Source organism: Paramisgurnus dabryanus, chromosome 5, assembly GCF_030506205.2.
Source record: "Paramisgurnus dabryanus chromosome 5, PD_genome_1.1, whole genome shotgun sequence".
NCBI lineage: Eukaryota > Metazoa > Chordata > Actinopteri > Cypriniformes > Cobitidae > Paramisgurnus > Paramisgurnus dabryanus.
The window spans coordinates 3,972,434-3,994,509 of record NC_133341.1 but is presented as its reverse complement, the minus strand read 5'-3'; the positions used below and the strand labels follow the sequence as shown (position 1 = coordinate 3,994,509).

At 42.7% G+C, this 22,076-nt stretch overlaps 1 protein-coding gene across 2 annotated transcripts in view; it reads right to left on the bottom strand.

Annotated features, from left to right (window-relative positions):
- Positions 1-853: 853 nt before the first annotated feature.
- The window catches only part of adgrv1 (adhesion G protein-coupled receptor V1), a 691,082-nt gene continuing 669,859 nt past the window's right edge, over positions 854-22,076 (bottom strand). For both annotated transcript variants that reach the window (XM_073814613.1, XM_073814614.1), the window contains 4 exons: positions 17,171-17,347; positions 16,006-16,186; positions 15,668-15,861; positions 854-1,682 (listed from right to left, as the gene is read on the bottom strand). In XM_073814613.1, the coding sequence (XP_073670714.1) occupies positions 1,500-1,682; positions 15,668-15,861; positions 16,006-16,186; positions 17,171-17,347 (735 nt within the window). In that variant the 3' untranslated portion in view covers positions 854-1,499. The remainder of the gene's footprint in view (positions 1,683-15,667; positions 15,862-16,005; positions 16,187-17,170; positions 17,348-22,076) is intronic.

Below are 22,076 nucleotides of genomic sequence, written 5' to 3'. Positions count from 1 at the left end.
GTGAGACACTTCTCCATGAGACAGAACTCTAACTCTCTCTCTCTACCTTTCTCTAGAAAGCAGCGGGTGACCAATCACCCTCCAAGGAGCACAGCCTGAACTCACTGCAGCACAAAGAAGAGAGCACTCACTTCACTGGAGCACCCACCTTAATCCATCACTAATTTTGGTCACTTGTAAATAAAATCCACCCTCTGGGGCACTTTGCTTGAGCCATCCTTGTTGTTTGATTCTTCACCCCGTCACAAGAGTCATCATATACAATAAATCTGTGAGGTAGCATTTAAAAAAAAAACATTTAAAAACAGATGCATTTGTTTAAAGCAAAGCATTTATTTACTTACCAGGCTGCAGGTGAAGCAGCTCTTTGTGCCTTCTAACGTCTCATAATTAGTTCTCATTTATGTCCAAGAGACTCAATAATAATCTTGTACATTGAATCCTTTAATCTTTCATATTTAAAAGCGTTTTTGTGCTGCTGCGCATTCATGTATGTAATAAGCAAACCCTGTTGTCGTCCTGTTTATAGGCGCATATTACTAATGCGCTCTTTAAATAACAAAAAACATATTGCGCCATTGACTTTAAACTTTAGACCAGGTTTTTGTTGGTCAATGGTGTAGTCTATTTTAGTTGCCTCAAAATAGCAACGCGCCAACAATGCGCCTGAACACACCAGAACGTTTAACATGCAACACGCCCTTTAACTTTGGGTTTAGCTTTTTGTTCTTATTTTCTTACTATTTCACCTTTAATTTCTCACTATATATATATTTATACCCAGCTGCAAATGCTTTGGTAAAACAAATTGACAGTTTTGTCATGCCAAAAAAACACACTTAAATTTAAATGTAAATAAATAAAACCTCTTATAGGAGCATCTATCTAAACAATGTTATGAAACATTCTTTCAAGCTCTGTTAAAGGAACATGCCAGGTAATAAAATCCAAAACTAGACAGGAGGCAAGTAAAAACAATGAGAAAGTTCCAAAGAAAATGCATGCAGACTTGAGAGCCTTACCAATATGATAGTGAAAACATGTAAGAAAGAAGTTACTGTCACTCTCTCCACTTCCACTTCCCTCACTCGTCAGAAACTGATCCACTTAGAGTTCACACAGGAGAAAAACAGGATTCACACCCAAGATAACAGGAACCACACATAAAACATATTGAAATCACATAGAATATTCTTATATCATGCCCAGACTGCATTAGTAGAGTCCACAAGAGACATTGCATGCAGACAACATGAAGATAGGACAAAAAGTCTGTCTGAGATGAAGAGTTAAAAATAGGTTTCAGTCTATGGTTTACTTTTAGTGGAATAGTTCAAAAAAAATAATAATGTGGTAAACTACTGCATAGAAATGACCTGTGTGCAGAATAAAAAAAAAAACAGGATAAAATAAGGCGTGCATGTTTAGAATGCCATGAGATCAAGAATTAATTACATAATTTCTTTAATAGGGATGGCAGGATAAATAAATACTAGCATTTACACCACACTGTAAAACATAAGTTGTGAATAGCAACAGTGATTTCTTGTACCTCCTCCATTTGGATTATAGAGTTCCACTCTGAAAACTTTGTCTAACTCGGGCACCATGTTGTCTATAATAGTCACATTGATGTACTTCAGTCTCTCACCAGGTAGGAAGTCTAGAAGTCCCTCTGTGTCCTGTAAGAAGATGGAAAAAATTGCTGTTACTATACAGAGATGTTTTATTAAAGGGATAGTTCAGCCAAAAAGATGAAAATTTTGTTATCATTTACTCACCCTCATGCTGTTTTAAACCTGTATGTGTTTTTTATCTTTTGAATTTAACTGAATATATTATAATAAATGATGGTAATCATACAGTTGACGGTACCCACTTATTTCTATAGTATTTATCCTACTATGGAAGTCAATGGGTACCGACAACTGTGTGAATACCATCATTTATCAAAATATTTTGAGTTCAACAAAACAAAGAAATTCATACAGGTTTTTAACAACATTAGTGCAAGTAAACAATGACAGAATTGTATTTTAGCAGGAACTAACTCTTTAAGAAATCTTGGTATCAGCAAATGACCAAAACAAGTCATTTACTGAAACAAAGACTACTTAAAAAAATTGAAATAGTGTTTGATCTTTTCTCAAAACAAACATCGCTTTTTATTTCTAGTCATTTTTTGTAATTACATGTCACCAACTGATGTCAACGTCATTTTCTGATTGTATGAAGTCAGTTTCCCACAGTGTGCTTGAAGTATAACCACATGGAGAATTTATTACATAACTGTAGACATTCACTAAACAATAAGCTAAACAATATATTCAAATCTTTAACACAAACCTTGCAAACTAAACTCTACAAGGTGAGAATCATTTTGCTTAAAAAGTATGCATGTGATACTGTACAGACCAGTGGTCTCCAACATAAAACACACAAAAAACCTTTTAAATGCTGTGTGTCAGGACCCGTCAGAATCATGTGTTAAATTATATCTAGTCTTTGTGTTCGGGGTCCTGGCAGTACCATGTTCTATTTGGGAGATGCGTGGTTTTAGTATTGGGTTATTCTGACCACGCATTTCCCGGGTCTAAGCCTGTTTAAGCCTGTTTTTAACAATTATGAATTATTTTTCAGTATTTCCCAGTCTCTTTTTCCCAGATCCCTTACTCGCCTTTTTCCCAGATCCCTTACTCGCCATGATTTCCAGCTGTATGTAATTTATTTTGTCCCTATTTATTGTCCTTGTGTTTGCTGTTCTGTGCTCGTGCGTCTTGTTACTATCCTTGTCGTGTTCCTGTGTCTTGCATCTGTGAGTATTAAGAATATTTAGTCTAGTCTGTTATATGTAGTGAAGAGTTTTTTGTTGGTTTATGTTTAGTTTAGTGTTGCGTTCATCCTGTCTTGTTTTGCCTCCTCGTGGGCTTTGTTTTCCCTGTTTTGTATAATAAATTATTCATTTTGTCAACGTCTGCATTTGGGTTCATTTCCTTGTTAAATCCTTACACTGTGCTTCTGTTAAAATTCAATAAATTTATTTTTGTAGCCAAGGGCGTAGGTTTGATTCTGGCATTGGTGGGGACATAAATAAAATGGTCGCATTGCAAAAACTGTTTATCACCGTTTACTTGACAAAAACAACAGACAACTCAGTATGCACTTTACTCAGTGACATCTGACTCGCCACCCCCGGTGCCATCCCAAATTTAATGTACTATAATAAACAATTTGTTATGTCCTAGAGCCTAATAAACAGTAGCTGTTTAAGTCTTTGTCAAAAAAAAAGAAAATCACATTGTAACATATATGAATCCATATTAACTTTATAACATTGAAGAATATGCAATTAATATTTAATTCTTAATTTAATTTTGCCAAAAAATCCCAGTGTTGAAGTAGGTATATATATCATGCTGTTTCCTGAACAAAGTTTATTAACGTTTCTGTAGTTCACATTAAATCTTCTTTTCATTAACAGACAGTTAATCAGTGTGAAAAAAATAGTTTGTTTAAAATGCAACATTATGTCTACATCTATGCAAGTAATGACCACAGTGCAGTAATGAAAGTATTCAGGAATCATGCATGAATTCATGTTTTACCATGTTGGGGTTATTTTCTTTCATGGATTAGGGACCCTCTAAATAACCTTGCCACCCCATTTATAAAAGGTTGACACAAGTTTGCAACTCCTCAGGGTTAACATGGGATTGTCGTGTATTGGTGAAAACACTGTCCTTGATTCATTATGTGGCACAACTTTTTTTGTGCATGAAACAGTTACAGTGGGTATAATAATACTTTCTTTCTCACTTACCTGTAGCCCGAATAATCACGCGCGTCTTGTTGAGTGACTTTGGTGCGTTGTACAAAGTGAAACCATCCTATCACACGTAGCGAGTAAAGACAAGCCCATCAAAAAGTGATGTGTGTTAGAGAGGCTGGACTCAAGAATGCTAATCCAATCATATTAGCAATGTGCGTTAGAGAGGCGGGACTCAAGAAATGCAAAGCCAATCATATTAGCGATGTGACTTACGGAGGCGGGCATTGCAGAGAACGAAAGCTGTTAACCGTTTGTGTACCACATACAGCGTTATTTTTACAGAACGGGATTGCAAAAGATTTCTAATCTAATTTAAATGATTTCTGACAAAAATATAATAAGTAAAAAATAGAAAACACAAGAACAAAACGGACATTAGTGATTATATATGAATACAGATTAATTGTTTGGTCGAAATTATTGCTAGGGACAATTCAGTCTTCTCTGAATATTGGTAGGGACATGTCCCTAGCGTCCCACCCTAAATCTACGCCCATGTTTGTAGCAGTTAAATTTAGTTTTTGTCATAGTTTTGTAATTTACTTTTTACTGGGCCTAAAATACTTTCGTTTATTTGATATTTTTTATATTAGTTATGTTTAAGTGTTTAGTTTAAACTGATTTTTTTCCAGTTAATTTAGTGCTTCAACTTAAACTTATTTAGCCCAGACGGACGGCAGTCCTGATGTTCCAAAGTTTGATTTATTTTCATAGTTTGCTTTTGTCTTCTTTTCCAATGATAATAGTATGACAGCAACATTGCTATCTCGTGCTATTTGCATTTTAGGAACGAATATTTAAAATATCGCAGGCTGAAACATCAATCAAGAAAATGCCACATGTGTCGCTGAATTCCACTGCACCATTTTTCATTTGTGCACGGAAACAATTCGCCTGAGATTAGGTAAGAGATGACAAAGTTAATTCATGATAATCAGTCTTATTAAGATTGTTAGGCGATTTAATAATGAAAGTCGAATGTGTATAGGCATAATACAGGCAATAATATAGGTATAAATAAATCGGTCACAATAAGGTATATTGTGGAGCCCCCCAAGAAATTAAAGTATCCCCCTCCAGTTATGCCATCCTGGCACTGGGCCTGACGCCAAGGCACATTCTATTAATAGCTTCAATTTTAATATTTATAAAACATATTTTTATATTAGCTTGTCTTTTTTATCTATGTTAACATTTTAAACATTAATAAAACATAACAACAGATAATATAAAATAAAGGTTTTGAGTAGACTATCAAAAAGGTAGTTCTACAGATTGTTTTATCCATTGTGGTAGTCAGTGCTCTAAATTAACACCTGCCAAATGCAGGTTAAAATTCATTTTGGCGGGTGTTAATAAAAACTTACTAGCCAGTTTGGCCGGTGATGCATGAGGCATTGCATGCATGATACATAACGCTCTGTTCTCAGACATTTATCCCTCTTGCAGTACTTCCTACATTTCCATTGGCTGCACGCAGTTTGCAGCGAAACCAGCGCGAGAAACTGTGGAAACGAACAGAGCACGTCCACCAGAAAACACAAGGAAGGCGGCACGTGCCCCAGTCTAAATCTTTTGTGCCCTGGTGTAAATCTCAAGTTAAAATTTTAGCAATTAACTAGTGTATGTGTATTCCTTTACAAAGTTAATAGCCGACAAAACGTCTCGGTTACATATGTAACCCTCGTTCCCTGAAGGAAGGGAACGGAGACGTCACGTCGTGACCGACGAATTGGGAACCGCTTCGCGGGTGACCTATCTGCTTCGAGAAACCTTTAAAACGCCAATGAACTTGGCATGCAGATAATTGCATCTGCCGGCGCCGCCCCGCCGCACAGGTATTTAATGAGCGGCAGGTGCAGTTATCAAATCAGCTATTTTTTGCTGAGAAAGCTGGCCAGAAGGAAAAATGTCCGGCCGATATCAGCAGTGGAACAGCAAACTGTGGCGACGTGACGTCTCCGTTCCCTTCCTTCAGGGAACGAGGGTTACATATGTAACCGAGACGTTCCCTTTCAGTCGGTCACTACGACGTCACGTCGTGACCGACGAATTGGGAATCCCTACCAAAGCGCCACTGAAGCTGACCCTTCCAGTGCCTGCATAAACCCTCCGACTCTCCTCTTTAAGGGAACGGAAATGGGGTTGGAGCAGAGGCCGGTCACTACTTGTTCCTTAACCCACGATAGTGACTAGGCGAACTGGGAAGCGAACTCGTCAGGCGGGACTAAGATCGCTGCGGAAAGAAAACCCTCTAGGGGTCTACCACTAAGGTGATGGATAAAAAGACACGAGGTCTATAAAAAATACACTCTTAGCAACACTAGAGAGGCGCGGAACGAACTCCGCTAAGGGAAACATGGTAAATCAGAAACTTTCCACGGAAATACTCACAAAGAAACCACTAGGGGGCGCAATGTGGGCGCTAGCCTCACCCAGATAGTCAAGGATACATCTAGTGAGAGGCTGGCAGCCGATGCTCCGCAACATCGGCCACCAAGCGGTGGAGAAGACAAAAAACATTTTTTGTAACGTTTTTGCCTTGATGGCCTTCCATAATGGTGCGGTTTTTGCGCAGCACCAAAAAGAAAGGCACCAAGCCGACACAGGAGCCGTTCCTCGATGTTCTCACTGATCTGACGAGAGAACTCGAGAGGATACCGGCTCAACACGAACACTGTAAAATCTAGTGAACGTATTAGGTGTCGCCCAGCCAGTAGCTCTACAAATATCTGAAAGTGAGGAACCACGAGCCAAAGCCCAAGATGAAGCCACGCTTCTGGTTGAATGGGCTCTCAAACCAAAAGGGCAAGAAATGCCCTGTTTCTCATACGCCAGGGCAATTGTGTCTACAATCCAATGAGACATCCTCTGTTTAGTGACAGCTTTCCCTTTCTGCTGACCACCATAGCAGACAAAGAGCTGTTCTGAGGTCCGAAAGCTTTGAGTACGATCCACATACACACGTAGTGCACGAACAGGACATAACAAAGCCATGGCTGGGTCTGCCTGCGAAGGCAGCGCTTGTAAATTCACCACCTGATCTCTAAAGGGAGTGGTGGGAATTTTAGGCACGTAGCCCGGCCGGGGTCTCAGTGTAACGCTGGATTCAGCCGGCCCGAACTGAAGGCACGAATCGTTGACCGAAAATGCATGAAGATCCCCTACCCTTTTAATAGAAGCCAATGCGAGTAGCGTCAAAGTTTTCATAGTGAGAAACCTGACGCTCACCGTCAGCAGAGGCTCGAAAGGGCAGTGCTGAAGGGCTTTCAGCACCATGGACAAGTCCCACGGAGGAATAGAGGGAGGGCGCGAAGGATTCAGCCTCCGCGCACCTCTTAAAAACCTAATGACCAGATCGTGCTGACCTACAGATCTACCGTCTATGGGTGCGTGATGCGCGGATATTGCCGCGATATCTACTTTAATAGTAGATGGTGACAGCCTCTTCTCCAAGCGGTGCTGGAGATATGAAAGCACAATACTGATCGAGCATTCTCGGGGGTCCTCTCGTTGAGAGGTACACCACACAACAAACAGGTTCCATTTCAGCATATACGCCTGTCTCGTAGACGGCGCTCGTGCTGCAGCTATGGTGTTAGATACCGCCTGGGGTAAATCACCTAGAACCTCCGCGCCCCGTCCAGAGACCACACATGGAGGTTCCACAGATCGGGACGGGGGTGCCATAATGTGCCCCCTTCTTGAGACAGAAGGTCCCTCTTCAGGGGAATCCTCCAGGGAGGGGCTGTCGCGAGGAGAGTGAGCTCTGGAAACCAACTCCTGGTGGCCCAATATGGAGCAACTAAAATAATTTTCTCCTCGTCCTCCCTGACTTTGCACAATGTTTGCGCAATGAGGCTCACTGGGGGAAACGCGTATTTGCGAAGACCTCTCGGCCAGCTGTGTGCCAATGCATCCACGCCGAGTGTTCCCTCGTTCAGTGAATAGAATAGGCGACAGTGGGTTGTTTCTGGAGATGCAAACAGATCTATCTGCGCTCTGCCGAAACGTCTCCAAATCAGCTGGACCGACTGAGGGTGGAGTCGCCACTCGCCGGGGCGCGCTGCTCGAGAAAGCGCGTCTGCCGCTGCGTTGAGCGACCCCGGGATGTGAATGGCACGAAGAGACCTCAGATTCTTCTGACTCCAAAAGAGGAGATGGCGGGCGAGATGCGACATGTGACGAGAGCGCACTCCGCCTTGGCGATTGATATACGCAACAGTCGCAATGTTGTCTGTGCGAACTAACACATCTTTGCCTCTCAACTCGCTGCTGAAGCGGACGAGCGCAAGATATACAGCCCACAGTTCTCGGCAATTTATGTGCCAATGCAGCTGGGGTGATGTCCACAATCCTGAAGCTGCAAGCTCGCCGTACGTGGCTCCCCACCCCGTGTTGGAGGCATCTGTGCATACTATTGCATGTCTGGAGACCTGTCTCAGTGGCACCCCCGCCCTGAGAAAACTTGGGTCTGACCACGGGGAGAAAGTGAGACGGCATTTCGGTGTGATCGTGACACGGTGAAAGCCGGTGAGCCACGCTCTCCTCGGGACTCGGTCGTGAAGCCAATGCTGAAGCGGTCTCATACGCAGCAAACCGAGCGGTGTTACAGCTGCGGCTGCTGCCATATGCCCCAGTAATTTCTGAAATTGTTTCAGAGGGACCGCAGTCTTGCCCGAGAACGTATTCAAGCAAGCCAGAATCGACTGGACGCGCGCCTCCGTGAGACGTGCTGTAAGATTGACCGAATCCAATTCCATGCCGAGAAAAGAAATCTTCTGTGTAGGGCACAGTTTGCTCTTTTCTCGGTTGACCTGAAGACCGAGACGGACGAGGTGTTTGAGCACCCGATCTAGATGAGTGCAAAGCATTTGACGCGACTGTGCTATAATGAGCCAGTCGTCGAGATATGCCAAAATGCGAACACCGCTCTCTCTGAGGGGCTTCAAAGCCCAATCTGCGACTTTCGTGAAGACGCGGGGAGAGAGAGAGAGCCCGAACGGTAAGACTTTGTACTGATATGCTCGACCCTCGAACGCAAAGCGGAGAAACGGCCTGTGTCGGGGAAGTATTGAGACATGAAAGTACGCGTCCTTCAGGTCGATGGCTGCAAACCAATCCTGTGGGCGAATGCATTGAAATATACTCTTCTGCGTAAGCATTTTGAACGGCATCTTGTGAAGTGCTCGATTCAGAACGCGCAGATCCAGGATCGGTCGCGACCCGCCGCTTTTCTTGGGTACAATAAAGTAAGGGCTGTAAAAACCTGCCCTCATCTCGGCTGGAGGAACCGGCTCGATCGCGTCTTTCGCCAATAAGACAGCAATCTCTGCACGTAATACGTGCGCATCTGCGGGTTTCACTACAGTGAAACGAATGCTCGTAAATTTGGGAGGTCGCCGGGCGAATTGTATCACATAGCCGAGACGGATCGTGCGTAAAAGCCAACGCGACGGACTGGGAAGTTGCTGCCAAGCTTCCAGATACCGAGCGAGGGGAATTAACGGCACAATCGTAGTACCCGCGGCGAGCGGAACAGCGGTGCTCGATGACGCGCTCTCTTGGGCTGCGTTGATATGTGTATTGTGTAAATGAGCACTCACCTGAGTCCGCTGATGGATGGCTGCGCGGGGAAGACTCTGATGAAGATGTCTCGGTGCGCTCGACACATCCGCTGGCGAGAGAGGAGAGGGAGGACGTAGGGTTATGAGCCCATCCGTCACACCCGACTGCCTCTGAAGACCTGGAGGAGGAAAAGGAATTCGCTCTTTTTGTGGTTCTGTGGGTGCCGGCTGAAAAGCCGGCGGAACGGAAATTAAAGAAAACCAAGGATTCCCCACCCGGTCCTCCTCCGGGGGGGGAGTGGTGCGTTCACCATCTCCCGAAGAGCGATCCCCTCCACCTCCAGGTCGCCCGTCTCAGGGCCGCTTAGATTTATGCTTTCCACCAGGCTTAGCGGGCTGAGCGGGCGGGGCGGGCTGCTGACGCCCTCGGCGAGGGGCAGACTGAGGTGCCGACGTCGACGGGGCAGGTGTTGGTTTCTTCCGACGTGGCATGATGTTGGCAAGGGCCTCAGTCTGTTTCTGGGTGGCGGAGACCTGTTGTGCGAAGTCTTCCACCGCCTCGCCGAACAGGCCGGCCTGGGACACCGGGGCATTTAAAAGCCGTGTTTTATCGGCATCCCGCATGTCCGCAAGGCACAGCCAGAGGTGGCGCTCCTGGACCACCAAGGTGGACATAGCACGACCGACGGCTTGTGCGATGGTCTTGGTCGCACGTAGCGCCAGATCCGTAGCCGCACGTAGGTCTTTAAAGACCGCCGAATCGTGACCTCCCTCGTGCAGGTCCTTCAGAGCCTTAGCCTGATGGACCTGCAACAAAGCCATGGCATGTATGGCTGAGGCCGCCTCCCCACAAGCCCGGTATGCAGACTCCGTCAGAGCTGACGAATGCCTGCAGGCCTGTGAGGGAAGGGTAGGACGGTCCTTCCAGTATGAGACGCCGGCAGGACACAACTGCATCGCTACCGAACGCTCCACTGTCGGGATACCGGCATACCCTTTAGCGGCCCCCCCATCGAGGGAGGTGAGGGGTGATGGCTGATGCGGACGGTTCCGGGAGGAAAACGGGGTTTTCCACGTCCGAGTCAGCTCATCATGCACCTCGGGAAAGAAAGGCACTGGTGGGGAAGACTGTGAAGCCCGTGCAGCCCCAAAGTACCAATCGTCTAGGCGGGACGGTACGGGAGGGGGAGGAGCTCTCCACTCCAACCCGACCGCCTCCGCAGCCCGAGCGAGCATGGCCGTCATCTCCGGGTCGAGATCGGGAACCGCAGCCCTTCCCGAAGGAGGGAGAGGATCCGGATCCACGTCCGAAAATGACGGCCCCCCCTCCGATGTTACGACCGATACCGAATCCTCGGGAGGTCCGACAGAGGCAGAAAGCGACGCAGAACGCGCGCTCTCCGTCTCCATCGGAACCTCAGATGGTTGCGGATCCGGTGGCTGAGAGCCGCTGGACCAACCAGCTTGCCGATTCAGCACCGTGTGGCGGAGGTCGTCTCTCCGTAGCTTCACAGCCGCCTTCTTAGCGGTGATCAGCAACGGAGGGCGGCGTTCCCGGAGAAACGCCACACGACCCCGCAGATCCGCAAGAGTCAGGCTCTCGCACGCGGAGCATGTCCCTCCCACGAAAGCAGCCTCAGCATGCTGGAGACCCAGGCATGAGAGACAGCGATCGTGTCCATCGCGAGGACCCATGTATTTGCCGCATCCAGAAGTCGAACACGGACGAAAAGACATCTTTAAAAAGACGCTTTAACGCCGTTGAGCAGTGAACGGCTTTCTTTAAAAAGACACAAGTTCAACTGCAGCTCTTTTAGGGGAAATCACTCTTTTAGCTGTGTAGTTGATGAAGCACACAGGGAGGAGAACGCACACACTCAAATAAAAGAGAGTGAAAAAGGTGATCACGTAGATCAAAGGTGGAACACTCTGCGAACCTCGCTGTGGTGCCTTCGCCCAATCAACTAAGCACGCAGAGATCTATCCGGAGAGGTAAGAGCAGCTTCTCGTGAGCAGTGTTAGTCTGCCAGCTTTCGAAGCTAAAAAGCTGATTTGATAACTGCACCTGCCGCTCATTAAATACCTGTGCGGCGGGGCGGCGCCGGCAGATGCAATTATCTGCATGCCAAGTTCATTGGCGTTTTAAAGGTTTCTCGAAGCAGATAGGTCACCCGCGAAGCGGTTCCCAATTCGTCGGTCACGACGTGACGTCGTAGTGACCGACTGAAAGGGAACCCAAGTTACCCAACTTACGCTTGTAAAAGCGACGCAGCAGGCGCACTGACGCATACACGCACAAATCCATGTCCGCGCGTCTTTGTGGTCATCCACACACAACCGCATTCAAAAGTCCAGGTGACGCCACACGATTGAGTTAGCTTATGATAACATAACGAAACTAAAGTAAGTTTCTAAATTATAATGTTACTCTTATTCTGACTCGATCACTATTGGTTTCTGTGGACATCAGAAATGTTTGTGCAAAGCAGGGAAAGGGAAGCAGAAAGGAGAGATGATGAGTTATAAGACCGCTCATTAAAAAAACAAACCTTGACCAGGGAGATCTTAATAACTTTAGACCAATCTCAAATCTACCTTTTGTTTCTAAAATATTAGAAAAAGTACTGGCAAGCCAGCTACCCACATTCATAGCGAATAATAATAGATATGAAAAGTTCCAATCAGGATTCAGGCCCCACCATAGCACAGAGACAGCGCTGCTTAGAGTTACAAATGACCTCCTATTAACATCCGATTGTGGTGAAATCTCAATCCTTATATTACTAGACCTTAGTGCAGCCTTTGACACAATAGATCACGGAATCTTACTTAATAGACTAGAAAACTATGTTGGCATCAGTGGTCAGGCGTTAGCCTGGTTTAGATCGTATCTAACCAATCGATATCACTTTGTTTATGTAAATGAGGAAGAGTCATATCACTCCCCCGTTAAATACAGCGTACCTCAGGGATCAGTTTTAGGCCCTATCCTATTCTCGTTATATATTTTACCTCTAGGAGACATTATCAGGGAACATAACATAAGTTTTCACTGCTATGCGGATGATTCACAGCTTTACATCTCGTCACATCCTAGCGAAACCCACCACTTTGCTAAGCTAACAGACTGCATTAGTGATATTAGGGACATAACTTTCTTATGCTAAACTCCAATAAGACTGAGATACTTATTATTGAACCAAATCACTCCAAACATAATATGTCAGATTACAAGATGCCCATAGATGGCTGCACGGTGGTGCCATCTTCCACAGTTAAGAATTTAGACGTAATGTTCAACAGCAATCTATCTTTCTATAGTCATATCTCCAACGTCTGCCGCACAGCATTCTTCCATCTAAGAAATATCTAAAAAATACGCCATATGCTGTCTGCATCACATGCAGAAAAGCTTATCCATGCTTTGTATGACCTCTAGAATAGACTATTGTAACTCTATACTCGGGGATGCCATGTAAATCAGGTGAACAAGCTTCAGCTAGTCCAAAACGCCGCCATTGAGTGCTTACTCAATCTAAAAAGTATGACCACATTAGTCCAATTCTGGCATCTTTACACTGGCTACCAGTAAAATATCGCATACAATTTAAAATATTACTAATCACCTACAAAGCCTTAAATGGCCTAGCGCCCTCATATATTAAAGAATTAATATCAAAATAAAAGATCAAGATCACAAAATTCTGGTCACTTAATTATCCCTAGAATATCAAAAGTGTCTAAAGGTGGTAAATCCTTTTACTACTTAGCCCCTAAGCTCTGTAATGAATTACCAAATAATGTTCGAGTATCAGACATAGTTGATCAATTTAAATCTAAACTTAAGATTTTCTCTTCTTTAACAAAGCATTCACATAAAATGTCCAGTAAATGAACTTATTCCGCAATAGTTATTTTGTCTAGAACAAAGCACTCACATACCTCATATGGGTAATATACTATTGCCGCAATAGTTAGCCTGTCTGGAACCTAGCTGACTAAAACCACTATAATGTATGACACTTGCATTACATCCAAACGCCCCCTTCGCTAATAGAATCCTGTTTTTGTCTCCCTTTCTCGTCCTCGACCCCGAGGACAATGAGACAAACAGACCCAGTTCCTGTTGCTGTGAAGGTCATCACACCACTGTTCTACTGGCTGTCCTTCAACGTGATGCCCATCCTATATGCGACCAACGACCACCGGCTGAACCAGTTTGATCTGCTTACCCGCTTCCTATCCCTACCGTGTTTATATATATAAATATATACTAATACTCCCAAGGGTTTTTGTCCTTCTAGGAGTTTTTTCCCACATAGTTTTCTCCTAGGGTTTTTTTGTCCCCGGGAGAGTCAGCCAACTTTGGCTTAACTTAGCACTTTACTGTATACGTTACATTATTAAAACGCTCGCTTGTAAGGTTTAACCTTAGCCGCTATATTCTACTTCTTATATTATCTATTGATTTTCTGTGTTCTCCCCTACATCTACTCATGTAAAGCTGCTTTGCAACAATTAACAATTGTGAAAAGCAATATATAAATAAAATTGAATTGTATTGAATTAAGGGAGGTAAGAGAAACTACATCCTCACCCTGTCAGGTCTCAAACATTAGAGGAAAAATTTCAGGAAAACCTCAAGTCTACAGAATTGCGTTGTTGCTGAGAAAATCAACACATGTATGTGTTATACTGTTCTGTATTTTCAGATATGAAATTAATATTTAGTTTACTAATGTTTATAAACATAACATAAACATAACTTAAACAGTTAGCAGTAACTATGACTGAGATTGTTTTAGCATATTATAGTTTTTTAAAATATTGTAAAAATATTATTTAAAAAATAAGTTATTAATCATTGCTATCATTGTATAATGTTGAAAAGATGCATGTACGTGAAATAAAAAACGAAACAAACAGTTTTGTGGTGGGAACAAATCGTTATAAAGTTAAGGCAGTAAAGGACCATGAGTGTCAGGACTCTGCCTTGAAGTCTTGTTATATTTGTATTTTGCCATGGTGGCAGAGTTCTGGCAGTCCCTGGCCTTTTGTGGAGGTTCATGCCTTGTTTTTGTGTTTGGCATGTGCCTCCGGTGTCTTGTCTTTGTGACCCCGCCCCCTCGTTCTCCTGCTTATTAGTAATCATTGGTTTTCTCCCATCACCTGTTTTCGCTCGTTATCTTGTTTGCTTTCTTCTATTTAATGTCAGTGTATCTTTAGTTCTGTGCAGGATCATTTTGTTGTGTTCTCATGTTTCGTGTTCGTTCCAGTCAAGCTATCTAGTCAAGCTATCTAGTCAAAGCCTAAGTGTAATCTGTCAGTTTAATGTTTCATGTTGTGCACCCCCCTCGTGGGTTTTTGTTTTTAAAAATAAAGTGTTTTCTGTTTTTCCCCGACACCGTCTGCATTTGGGTTCATCTGTCCTGCTAACCCTGACAATGAGAGTGCCCTAACGTTTATTAAAACTGCAAAGACTTCACAAAAGTCTTGCTGGAAGAAGCCTCACTTTATGTGTGTATTTCATACCAACAATGTTAATAAAAATTATCAAATGTATTCAGTGGCACTCATAATTTCTCTTTTTCACTGGAAAAAAATTGGCTAGTGGAAATGCTGATGGAAGTTACCAGCCACATTGGGTGGTGATCAAAAAAGTTAATTTAGAACCGTGGTGGTAGTCCCTGCTTAAAAAAGGTTGGAGACCCCTGGTATAGACGATTTCAGCAGCAACATCATAAACACTTTTGTGGACTTAACGCAACTTTCGTTAGACTTCCACATAGAATCAATCAGTCCTTCTAGAGTAGTTTATTTCTGATAACAAGTAAAATAAATAGCAAGTAAATTACCTCCATTCATCTAATGCGTATCAACTATTACACCAAGCTGTAACTGTGTAAAATTAATGTGTACAATGTTAGCAACAGGTCCTTGAAATCTTGCCTGGCAAACCTCTCTGCACAGCTGTGATCCATGTTTATTGTCTCCCCTCATCTCTAGCAAACCAGAAAAAAAGTTTTTCGACAAGGTATTTGTTTCAGAGATCAGTTTGTTTCAGCCAATAGCCAGACCGATAAATAAGTACAGACCGAAAGTTCACTTTGGTTCAGGCGCATGAATACGTGTGTGTCCAATAAAACCTTCTATATGTGATAGATGTCACCTGTTGTGGTATTTTTTAATATAACGTAAAGACATTCATGCATTTTTACGTCGTTTTTCTGTTATCTTTGACATCTTTAAAAGGCTAATGCCTAACAATGACCTCATAGTCCTCAGAACCAACAGCTGAAAATGGAGATGCACGATAGGCCACCATCACTCTTCCCAGCAGACCTTGTGCTCTGGCCACCAGTAGACTAAGCACACCAGCCTCTTCTTGAACAGTGATGTGTGCCTCTGCCAGTGCAGGTTTGATCATTCCCACAGGCACTGGGGCAGTTTGAAACTGCAGCAGGCCTGAAATTACATGGTGATCAATATTTACTAAAATACAAATTTGTATTTAGGCTATGTATAATAATAATAATAATAAAATAAACACGGCTATGCATTTATTCTAAGAAATTAGCCTAAACACAAAAAAGTAAGATATCAATATACCATATGGATGGTCACTGGCCTTGATGATAATATTGTTGATGGCACTGTCTGGGTCAATGCTAGCACCACTGGTTGGGGTGGAACCTGGTTTCCCATCACCTGACTCAGCTGACACCAGTCTAACCAGGAATTGCTCATCAACCTCAGGCAGGTCATCATTTAAAACAAGCAGGTTTAAGACCTTAGGGATAAAAAACATCATATATGTCAATGAACATGAACAAAGCCTTGATTAAAGAATACTGTACTGTTCAAAGTGTATTATCATTGTAGTGATTTTAGCCAGTTGAACAAAATGATCTAAACCCCCACTAGATGGAGCCAATTTTTCAATTCGGCACCAGCACAATGCTCACATGAGTGTCTATTAAGACATTTTCATTATTTGTCAATGCTTTATGCAAATGTGCAATTGTCATAGCAGTACAAAACATATTTCCAACTTTTGTGTACTAATAGTTTAAAATACATTTCATTCTTAAGAAAGTGTTTTTCTGTTAAAACACTTCAATTTTAAAACACAAACATACTTCTTGAAAGCAATTTGTAAGATGATCTTCCCATAAAGTATGAACGATACAGATCTGCTTCAGTAGAAGAACATTGCTCTGTATGTTTGACCATCCTCGGCCAGTTTACATAGTAACACTTGCTCAAATAGTAGTGTAAGATGGGGCAGGTCTATCTGATCGCCCACAATGGTAAATATGAGTTTTTAAGGTATATGATGTTTAGAATTGAAAAACACAACGTTTGTTCACAGATGATTAGAATATTACAAAAATAGAAAAGATTTTTATGTACCGAAGCAACAGCAGCATTTTCTGGTTAATTCCCATTTTACATTTGCATTTATGGATTTAGTAGATGCTTTCATATAATGTGCATTTATTCATTTGGCAGCTTTCACCCAAAGCAACTTTTTAATGTATACATTACATAATTCCCTGGGATCCCCCCCCCCCAAAAAATCACCATAAGTCTCAGTGAGAGATATCAGAACTGATGCCTTGTTGCTTTGCAACAGCTTCACTAAATGGATTGGAGTTTGTTTCAATCATGTAATAGTTTTGGTAGGACATAAGATTCACGAGCAAGTGCAAAATACTTGTTAATTCACTGCACAGTCGTATCATGGTCTTCCTCTATAAATCAAACCAGTTACCTCAGATCGCTGGCCTGGCAGGAAATGGATAGTGCCTTTAGAATTGGCGAAGTCTGAGGCATTTGGCGAGTCTGTGTGCAAATCAACCTGAGTAATGGTATAGTTTACATAGACGTGGTCCAGGGTACCCCGTGTACGCTCCACTACACAGGATATTGTGGAGCCCTCCTCAGATATCTGATAAGAGGGGAGAAAGGTTCCAAGGTTAGTGTGAAGCAAAGTGTGAACGAATGAATGTAGGCAAATCTGAAATTTTTATTTTATTAATTTTGACCATTTGGCATTTACACAGCTGATTCGTCGTAAGATTTTTTCCACCCCTTGACTGCTGTCACCCTGTTGGCTTGCTTACTGGGAGATTGTTCACTTTAGACTTACTTTTGTACATTCTGTTAATACTGCTTTCATTATTATGGTCTGGTTACAATCTTAAGGGAATGAGACGCTGTGTCGCCATAGCAACGCTTTGGGGATGCCTCGTTGTGACTGATCTGAAGCATGTGTAACACATTATCAATAATTCGATGATTGGAACTCGAGCAGCATCGCCATAGCAACGCTTTTGGGAATGAGATGCCCACACTTCCATACTACCAAATGCCTATAGCGTGTATAAGTGAACACAGTCAAGGCAAAATAACCTGGAACCCTAAAAAATCTGACGTAAGTGAGTGGTGAAGACCAACCGGCCACATCACATGTCCTGAAGTGACGTGCCTGACCCTAAGGCCTTAGAGACAGCCATACCCCGTGTGTAGTGGGCCCTCACAGCGGCGGGTGAGGGAATCCCCTGATGTTTATACTGCCCTCCAAAGCCTAAGTGCAGTATCTACGCAAACGCTGAAACTGAGAAAAATGGCTTTAAAGTTTTTACACTAGCCAGCCAAACATGTTGTAGGTAGATTAGTGGTAATGCATTCATGTAATGCCTTGTTAGGAAGACATTTTTTATAGATAAAAACTATGACCACCGATGTGACCTTTGACTCCCAAAATGCAGATACTGCACTCTGCCTTTGAAAGACCTTACACAACTAAAACACTATTGCAAAAGCAAAGTGCAGTATCTTCGAACTAAATGTGTTCATTTAACTTTTCTCATGCTTCTTAATACATTTTGATTGTTTTTAATAACTGTAATAGTTTTATTTATGTTTGTGAATGCTAAAAATGCTCCTTTTACCACAAAGAGAGTATTTAACTCACTTTAATAATTTTTATTTATTAAAAAAATTACATTAGACGAGGTTTGCTTTAAAACAGTAGTTAAAATTAACATAATTTAAAAATAGAAGAACATGTTTGTCCCAAAGACATTATTGTTTCAAATGTACTATAAGTGGTAACTAACAGTATGTACATTTTAGTTAATTTTCATCTCAAAGTAGCACAGTTATGTAAACTTAGATATTTTTAAGATTAGCTTAAGAAGTACTAAACTAAATGTTTTAATATTAAGTAGCCTACAAAATTAGTTCGTGGAGAAAGAGCACTTATTATGGAAGTGTACTTTTTCACATAGTGTGCTTTCTGCTGGCCCGGCTGCGCTCGTCAGGTTGACTGGGCTCCGCTATCTTTGCCTAACAATAAAACTTTACCAGACTCTTATCAAACTTTTGAAGGAGTAACCCCTGTCAATACAATTTGATTAGCTGCCTAAAAAGTGGAGAGATGTTCGAATCAACAAACACCAATGCGCTTGAATCGGATTATATCATTATTGTCAGAGGATATTGCCTTCAATGGACGAGCACAGGTAGGTCAAAACTTGCTAGCAGCTGGCTAGTCAATGTTAACTACTTATAAAGCTGTAATTTGCCTTAGCATGAGTTATTATTTAGCTATCTTCCTTACCAGTATTTGTTTATTTGCGTTTTAACGCGAGTTCAACCATCATTTGGCCGCGGGATTGTGCCATGGTTTGTTGTTTCTGTGTGTTACGATCGGGGGAAACCGCAGTATCTGCGGTATCAAAGCCAGGGAAACAAAGCCAGAACGCAGTAACATCACTTACTGCGGTTTGCCTTGGTATTAGCATGGATTTTGTAGTTACTGCAATTTTTGCACCCTCATTTTTCTGAAACGGGACAAAATTGAACCAGGAGACTTTGTCACAAGACAGAACAGATGTCATAAAGCTCATTTCAAGCCTTAACTCAATTTCGACCAAGTGTGTAGTTACTGCGCTTTGGCTTTGGACGGCAGTATAGGCAAGTGAGATGGCGTTGACAATCCACTTGCTCAGAGCCTGCTTGGTTGCCGGGAGACCTCTCCTGGGTGAACCGAAGCACACAAATAACTGCTCGGACTTCCTGCACTGAGCAGTCCTGTGAACATATGTATCCAGTGCTCGCACAGGACACACCAAATTCAGCTTTTCCAGGTCCGCGCTCTGGAATGGGGGAGGACAGAGGGCCTGCAGAACAATGGGCCTCGGCACATTGTCCAGCACCTTAGGAACATAACCTGGCTTTGGGTGTAGAAAAGCCTCAGCCATCCCTGGTGCAAACCCTAGTGCGGCACCAGGTCGAGTGCCACAAAGAAAGCGAGCCACTAATGGGTGTCTACCCACTGATGAGCCTTCCACAGGAGTATGGTAGGCAGAAACTGCTGCCATATAAACCTTAATGGTGGAAGGAGTAAACCCATCAGAGAAACGCTTATGCAGAAACCTCAGCACTACATCGACGGGGCAGTTAACTGGGTCTGTCAGATGAGCTGAGTACCAAGAGGTGAAAATTTTCCACTTAAGGGAATAACGTTTCCCTGTGGAGGGATCAACACAACCACGGGGGAAGGCATACGGACGTAGCCTTGGCCACGTCTGCACCATGGTAAACCACCGTGGGCAATGTGTGGTGTCCTGGGATGCAAACAGATCTAACTCTGCACATCCAAATCTCTTCCAGATGTGGTTCACCACATCTAAATAAAGTCTCCACTCCCACCGGGGGTGTCTGTTGTCCCAACAGGGCATCTGCCACATTCAGGTGGCCTGGTATGTAGACAGCCCTCAGCGAGTCCAGAAGTGTATGGTAGGCAGAAACTGCTGCCACCTATACTTTAAAGGTGGAGTAATCATATTGTCTCCACAACCCCAATTGGTAGCATGACATCCTTCCAAAGGAGTATGGTAGGCAGAGACTGCTGCCACCTAACCCTTAAGGTTGGAAGGAGTTAACCCAGCAGAGAATTGCTCCTGCAGAAACCTCAGCCCCATGTCGACGGGTCTGTCAGGTGAGCTGAACAAAGAGTAGTGAAGTTTTTCCACTTTAGGGCATAAGCTTCCTTGTCGAGGGAGCTCTGAAGTAATCATCTGGTTTCCACAACCTCATTTGGGAGCATAAGGTCCTTCCAAAGGAGTATGGTAGGCAGAGACTGCTGCCACCTAGACCTTAAGGGTGGAAGGAGTTAAGCCAGCAGAGAATCGCTGCTGCAGAAACCTCAGCACCACATCAACAGGGTTCGACCATTTTGGGACACTGTCAGAGGTTCTGACATGCTCTTACATTTGATCTTTTTTCAGTTGCTTTAAACATATTAATGGCAAGTGTCTCATAACACTGCGTTCAGCACAAACTGGGCTACAATACTATATGAGCTACATGTATTTACATGTTTGTATTTTTGAGAGAAATATGTTTATGCATGGTTTAAAAAAAGCAAAATTTTTAAGTCACTGATATAAGTCCACAAAACCCATACTAAACATGTTTTCACAAGACTTTTCTAAACAGAATCTAGTAGTCTAAAGTTTTTTCTTTAAAATGATGTGAAAATCATTCTGCCTACTCATTCACATAAAACAATATATTGATTTAGAAATTGTAAGACACTTTTTGTTTAGGGGGGCCGTATGCGAGAAGGATTGATTGACAGCTAAGGAAACAAAAGGCTTGCATAATGAGCTGCATAATGAGCCTTTAGGCAGAAATGTGAGAGGGAACTACAGTAAAAAAGTGAGGACAAAATAAATATATACATGTTTGTTTGTGATTTATTAAGAAGTTAACACTCTGGGGTCGACTGTGGCGTGGGCGCCACAAACTCTTTATTTTTCAATCACTCCGCAAAGAGACTAAGATAACTCTGTTGATTTTGGACATACAGATATGATTTATACATCATTTAAAATGTTAAAGTGCCTAGTTTTTTTCTGTCCACTCCCAATAAAAACAGAATGTTGTGCTTTTCGCAAAACTAATAAAATAAACATGATGGGCGTTTTGTTCTCTCTCCCTCAGTGAAGTCCTTTCAGAAACACGTCCGAAAAATTAACTGTAACTTAACAAATACTTGTCATAGAAACAAAAGATACATGTCTACATAATGGTTGGAATGTCTGCTTTTGGAAGATGTAAGTGAAATCGAAAACAAATATTGTAATCATTGTTAAATGTTTTAGAAGAGGGAGATGTCCCGTATTTCTCCTGTTACTGCATTATCTATAATGAGCCACGCCCCGCTCATTATAGAGAAGAGCAGAGATCATCCATATTCATTATTCAACCCCACAGTCAATGGACACTGTCTCTGCAGCCATTCAGTGCTGTGTAGAGTTTTAATCCGAGTGCTGGTAACATGACATCTACTTGTTTACTCGACTGTAAATAAAGTTATCTCCAGACGCGAGTCAAACGCACACACAAACACACATTGCCTCATATTTGACATGCTTTGTGGTATCATTTTAAAAGATGCGATTGCAACCATCACATCTACTTGTTCACTCTCACCTGTAAATAAAGTTATCTCCAGACAGACGCGAGTGTGTCGATGCCTCACACGATGCCTCATATTTGACGCACTTTGTGGTATTCTTATAAAATATGCGATTGCAAACATGTCATCTAATGTTTACTCTCACCTGTAAATAAAAGTTATCTCCAGACGCTAATTAGGGCCC